At 37.5% G+C, this 6,912-nt stretch overlaps 1 protein-coding gene across 1 annotated transcript in view; it reads left to right on the plus strand.

Annotated features, from left to right (window-relative positions):
- Nucleotides 1-6,912, plus strand: part of Trmt1l (tRNA methyltransferase 1 like) — a 63,910-nt gene that overhangs the window by 18,826 nt on the left and 38,172 nt on the right. The window contains exons 2-6 of the mRNA XM_023708480.1: nucleotides 183-293; nucleotides 2,140-2,253; nucleotides 5,207-5,271; nucleotides 6,513-6,520; nucleotides 6,649-6,728. Coding sequence (XP_023564248.1) covers nucleotides 183-293; nucleotides 2,140-2,253; nucleotides 5,207-5,271; nucleotides 6,513-6,520; nucleotides 6,649-6,728 — 378 coding nt within the window. The remainder of the gene's footprint in view (nucleotides 1-182; nucleotides 294-2,139; nucleotides 2,254-5,206; nucleotides 5,272-6,512; nucleotides 6,521-6,648; nucleotides 6,729-6,912) is intronic.

Genomic DNA, 6,912 nt, shown 5'->3' on the forward strand with positions numbered 1-6,912 from the left:
TGAGCCATCTCCCCGGCCCAGTTTAATGATTTTGCAAACTAAACTGTCACAGTATTCCCTATCTAAATACTAGGACACCATACTACAGGAAATAAGAGTGTAAACTTGTATGTGATGTTGTCAAATAAAAATGGCACTTAAATGGTTAAAACAATTTTCTAACTCTTAAACTTTTCTTGCAGAGAGACACATCTCAATTCAAAGGCAGCTTGCTGATCTCGAGAAGTTAGCTTTTGTAACTGAAGGGGATATTGACTCTGCCAGTTCACTGAACTCTGATAATCTTGATGCAGGTATTTCTATACCCCCTACCTCAATTTGATGGGTTATCTTTTAGCTCATAAAAAAGTTTGCTCATAATCAGTTTGTTTATTCTTACTGAATTAGAAGGGTAGAAAAGAAAACTTTTTTTTTTAATCTAGGAAACTGATCACCTTTTATGCACCAAGTTGCTATAGTATAAGTTAAGACTTCTTAAGGCAATAACAGTCTCACAGAAATTTAAGAGCTGCCTCTTCTTGAAGTTAGGTACTGCCTACAAGTAAGAGATACCCCAAATAGTGTTTTAAATAGTACAGAAGTACCTGGGCATGGTGGTGCATGCTTGAAACCCCAACACATGGGAGGCTGAGAGGCAGGAGGCTCACTGGAGTTCAAGGCCAGCCTATTCTGCATAGTGAGAACCTTTCTCAAAAAGACAATAAATAAGTTAAAATTCTATTACATAAGAGTCTCAATTTAGAGGTGGTATAAGAGTTCTACAATATTAGGGCTGGCCAAATAGCTCAGCAAATTAAAGTGCCTGCAAGCAGGTACAGGCGCCAGGGTTCAATCCCCAGGCCTGCCTTGCCATCTCCACCCCGGGGCACACTGAGACAGCATCTGAGACTGGCCATGGTGGCACACGCCTGTATTCCAGCACTTGGGAGGCTGTAAACAAGAGAATCACTAGAATCTCATCTAGTAGTGAGACCTTCAACACCCTGTAGACACATCCATAAAATTCAGAAAAAAAATAAATAAAATGCAATGTTATAAATGTATCACACGTATCTTTTTCTATTCTATTTGCCTGTCTTTAGTGCTTGGTTTTTATTAAGATCACCTCATAGTTTTTGAGGTAGGGAATGTTTATAAAAGATAAATTTTACCTATTGTCATAGTTTTGTACATGTCAAACTTACTAGGTTAAAAACTACTAAATTATTGGTAATTTGTTTTATTACTTGAATTCTTTTGTACACTATTAAAGTTCTTATTTGAGATATATTTCTAATTAAGACTTCTATTTTGGGGCCGGGAGGTGGCTCAGTGGAATAAGCGCTTCCCTGGCAAATGCAAGGGCCTGAGTTCAATCCCTGGTTCCACCAAAAAAAGAAAAAAAAAAGACTTCTATTTTGATGATACATAATCTTTTTAGGACTATGTTAATAAAGGAAGAACGTACAAGTTCACTAGTACAATGAAATTTTGATGGATGACTCTAATCATGATCTTCCATCTCAGAATAGCAATTATATTGTCTCATGTATTCTACTTCCTTCATTTTACTAACTGAAGGACTCTGTCTTTGTTGCTAGCAGAATAATAAAGGAATACCATAGCAGACAATGTGTGCATCTCTGCCCAACTCTTCTGAGAGTATGAGAACTGCTTTCCTTTCCCTGCGGAGTTCAGAGTGATACCCTATATAGCAAACAGTTTAGCTAGAGTCTGTCATACAGTTTATTCTTTATTTAATTTCTCTATTCTTAGTGGCAAAAAGGACCTCAGCTAGCCACAGAGAAAATAAAGAATCATTAATCATATGTACAAGAATGAATTACCTCCTGGGCAAGGGATAGTGACTTTGCCCTAACATGAAGAAAGTTTGGGCCAGGGAGATAGTCCATTTGTATAAGTACCTGCCTGGGAAGCTCAAGTTCCCAAGTTCATTCCCTGGTACAAAAAAAAAAAGAAAGAAAGAAAACAAAGTTTATTAATATGAACCACATTAAACTTCTCCTTTGAGAAGAAAAAGACTCAATTTCAGAAAGGGAGGTGAGCATGGGAAAGGCCCTTTTTAACTCTTTTATAGCTGAGTCCAGGGATTTATACCCAGTATATTTTGTGCTTTATCTGGTCTTTTTTCTTTTTAAGGAAACAAACAGTCTTGCCCACTGTGTCCTAAGGAAAAATTCAGAGCTTGTAACAGTCATAAGCTTCGTCGGCATCTTCAGAATTTACACTGGAAAGTCTCAGTTGAATTTGAAGGTTAGTATATTTGTGCTTACTAAAAAGTTATATAGTCAGGGAGATAGATCAGCGGCATAAGTGCCTGCCTGGCAAGTGCAAGGTCCCAAGTTCGATGCCTGGTACCAAAAAATAAAATAAAATAAAAAGTTGTGTATTTGAAATTCAATTTGGTTACTACAACTTTTGAAATTTTATTATGTAACATAATCAAATATTTTCAGTTTTAAATTATGAAAGATAAAATGTCCCACTTATTTGTTTTATTTTTTATTTTTATGTATTTAGTACAATCGGATCTCACTATGCAACTTGGACTTGTAGTCATGCTCCTATTTCAGCCTCCCCCGTGCTAGGATTGCCTGTGGTGCCAGGGATCGAATCCCAGGCCCTGTGCTTGCACAATTAGGCTCTTAGTCCACTGAGCTATCTCCCTGGCCCATTGTCCCACTTTAATGTATTTAATAAAAGTCCATATAAATCTGTAGGCAATAGATACATATGATACAAGTTCAGTTTAATAAACATTTATAACCAGACATGGTGGCACATGTACCCTAGAAGACTGAGGCAGGAGGATCATAAACCTGAGACCAGCTGGGGCAACTTAGGGACTTAGCAAAACCTGGCTCAAAATAAAATTTTTTTAAAGGCTAGAGATATAACTCAGTACAATGGTCTGGATTCAGTGCCTGGTACCCCAGAAAAATAAAATAATTTATTAAGCACCTGCTCTGGGCTCAATACCCTGGCCTTAGGAATCTGTGTTGCTGATTGAACACTAGTTTAATAAGTTACACATTAGCTGGGTATAGTGTTGCACACCAGTAATCCCATCATGTCAAAAGAAATTATATTAGGCCCCGTATACAGTGCATAATATAGTTAGTATATACAAGTAACAAACATCATTTTCTTTGGTTTGTTGTTGTTGCTTCTTTTGAGACAGTGTCACTGTGTAGTTCAGGCTGGCTTTGAACTCAGTATGTAGCCTCCAAGTTGCAGTGACCCTTCTGCCTCAGGCTCTGTAGTACTGGGATTATAGGCAAGCACCATCATCCCCAGCTAAAAAACTTCTTTTTTTTTTTTTTTCCATATGTTTTTATAACATTAAAGAGTTTGCTGTGGTGGTTCATCTGTGTAACCCCAGCACTTAGAAGACTGAGACAGGAAAATTATGAGTTCAGGTCAGCATGAGATACATACTATATTTTAAGGCCAACTTGAACTACATACTGAGACCCTGGGTGAGGCAGGCAGCCTCCTGGCCACATGTTCAATACAGCTGCTAGGCTATATGAACTGATATTTCAGAGAGAGATTGGGGCTAGAGGTATACATTTGGCAGTTGTCAGAGTATAGTAGTACTTAACTGTGATACGAAATGAGATAACCATATATGTATTTATTGATGAGAAAAACAAGTCAGCCAGGCTGAGTTCTGGGTTAGTTTATATATAAGAGAGATGGCTAAGGTAGACGATACAAGGTATAAGAAGAAAAGAGTAATGACCAATAAGCTAGAAGATAGCTTGACTTAGGAGAAACTAAGTCATCTAAAAAAATGGAACTGGTTCAAAGGAACTGATAAGGACTGGGATGTAGCTCAACGATGGCTACTTGCTAAACAAATGCTAGGCCTTAGGTTCAGTCCCCTGCACTGTAAAACAAGAAGGGACTACAGAATTGTAAACTTAGTTTTGATTAGTAGATTTTGAGATGTTAGCCAAATTAGTCATTCATAGATACTTAATAGGCAATTCGAAATAGTATGGTTCTCAGAGATGATTTATGAACTTCACCTATAATTTGGCATTCTTTCCAATAGGAGAAATAATTGAAATCATGAAAGTAGTTTAAGTTACCATGGAAAAAATGCACATAGCTCACTCAGCCTAAGGAATGTCTATAGTTTAGGGTATGTGGGTCAGATAAAAGATCTGTAAAGAAGATTAAGAAATTTTGGAAAAGAAGCTCAGCATGGTGATACATACTTGTAATCCCAGCACTCACGAGGCTGAGGCAAGAGGACCATGAATTGGAGGCCATCATGGACTACATAGCAAGACTTTCTCTCAGAAAAAACAAAACAGAAAGTGTGCTGGCAAGATAGCTCAACAGACTAAGTGCCTGCTTAGGCAAGCACAGTAACCAGAGTTCAATCCTTGGCACCACCTGCCGTGCCAGCCCCACCCCAGGGCACACTGAGACTGGGCATGTTAGTGCATGCCTATAATCAATCCCAGCACTGGAAAGGCTGAGAACAGGAGGATCACTCCGAGTCCAAGCTGCACAGTGAGACCCTATACCTAATACATTAAAAAAGAAAGAAAGAAAGTGAACCAAGATAGTGTCGTAAATGAAGGAGGGACTGTACAATGGCAAATATAGCACAAAGGTGAAGCTTAAAAATTTGAAGTGACAAATTATATAATAAAACTGAGTACTGTCTGGTATGATCATGAATGCTTATGGTGCCAGCAGCTGAGAAGGCCAAAATAGGTGAGTGGCAAATTTAAGGTTGGCCTGGGCAATTCAGTAAGATCCTGTCTCAAAATGAAACTAAAAGGGACTAGGGATGTAGTCCAGTCCAAGAGAACTTGACCAATACAGCTAATCTAAAATAAAATGGAATAAAATCAATATCCAAACCTAGATCTCCTGTATTTATGTATAGCTCATATATAAGCCAAAGCATCACTTAGGTAATTACGACATAAGTATGAAGTGAATCCCAGCCAGGCGTGGTGTTGAATGCCTGTAATCCCAAGAGGATTTGGGCAAGTTTGAGTTCAGCCTGGGCTACAGAGTTCAAAGCCAACCTAAACTGCAAAGTGAAAGTGTCTCCAAAAAAAAAAAAAAAGAGAGGGGAAGAGAGAAAGAAAAAAGTTAATTATATTTCTTAGCAAATAAAATTTGTTCATTTTTAATGCTGTCTGTGTATTTAGTGACAACCAACCATTCTTCATTCTAGGTTACAGGATGTGCATCTGTCACTTACCTTGTCGACCAGTGAAACCAAACATTATTGGAGAACAGGTAACCAACCAGATGTTAGATTTATTTGAAATTTTATCTTCTTTAAAGAAAACACAATTTTTACTTGCTTAATAATGACACTTGTTCCTAGCCAAAGGGTTAAGAAGTTAATTATGATTTAAAACAAAAATGTACATATCAGCAGTACAGTTTACTTTAAAATTCTTTATCTGAGTGCTTGTAGAGGGACATAACTAGAAAAATATGAGAAATGTATAGTGTAAGCATTCAAGTTCACTAACTTGTTTCTCTCTCCCTTCATGATAGTATCACTATATTTTTGTTAAGTAAGAAAACTTTGGATATGAAAAAGAAATAAGAATAACAAAATAAGGAGGAAAACATGAAATGTATAAAAATCTGTTGTATTGAACTTTTTTACAGTTTTTAATTTTAGTTAAATTGCTTTTGTGTTCAAAATGCAAACTCACTTAGTTGAAATGGAAGTTTTGTTTTGTTTGTATTTTAGGGAAGGGCCTACAGGGTATTCAGTATCTCACTACTAGATTGGACTCTTAGTGATCCCCCTGTTTACAGCCTCCCAAGACCTGGGATTACAGGCGTATATGACCACACCCACCTGGTCTCAATTGCCATCTCAGCGTACCCCAGGGGTGGGGCTGGGCAGGAAGGTGATCAACCCCAGACCCTGCACTTGCTTGCAGGTGCTTTAATTTGGTGGGCTATTTGGCCAGCCCTGAAATGGAGAATTTAAATATAGTAATTTTTTAAATTTTCTTTGTGTATTGCAAACATGTACTAATAAAAAAAATTAATAAAAAACAAAATGAATATTGTATTCCTAGCTACTCAGGAGGCCAAGGCAGGAGGGTAACATATTTATGGCCAGCCGAGGCAATTTAATAAGACCCCAAATCCAAAAAAAATTTTAAAAGGGCTAGGGAGGTACCTCAGTAGTACAGTGCTTGCTGGCATTGTGAGGCCCTCAGTTCAGTATCAAGTAGTAGGAAAAAATTAAAAATGTAAAAAAATAAAATAAAATTTGATCATGAAATAGGCGATCTAAATTCCTATGAGTTAGTAAATGTCATAGTATGTTTCAATTTCATACTCATTTTTCCATGATTTCCCTTTTAAAGTTAAATTCAACAGAATCAAGAAACTCTGAAATTGAATACTGTAACTTTAAATATAAGTGTGTGTTTTCTTAAGAGTTCACCAAAGGAAAATACAACTAAAATGTTTAATGATATGATCCTGAATGTGTTTTATCTTGATAGGTCTTCATGTAGAATTTTTCCTTTAAGTAACTGAAAACAATAAAGTGATGAGAAGAAAGGATTCTTGAGCTGCAAGTATAGCGTAGTTAGTAATGAGAGTACTTGCCTAACAGAGCTCTCTGGCTTTGATACCTAGCACAGCCAAAGAAAGAAAAAAGAAAAAAATTGCCTTCAACAGCAGTAAGTACATTGACTTGCCCATCAACCTAACCCAAAGTACTTTTAGTGTAGTAACCATAGAAATCATGTATAATAGGCCAGCCAGATAGCTCAGGGACTAAAGCACCTGCCTAGGCAGACACAGGAGCCAAAGGTTCGATCCCAGGTTTGCCGTGCCGGGCCCGCCCCTGTGGTGTGCTGAGATGGAGCGTGGTGGCTTGCACCTGTAATCCCAGCACTT

The sequence above is a fragment of the Octodon degus genome, unplaced genomic scaffold, assembly GCF_000260255.1.
Source record: "Octodon degus isolate 3935 unplaced genomic scaffold, OctDeg1.0 scaffold00374, whole genome shotgun sequence".
In the NCBI taxonomy this organism is placed as follows: Eukaryota; Metazoa; Chordata; class Mammalia; order Rodentia; family Octodontidae; genus Octodon; species Octodon degus.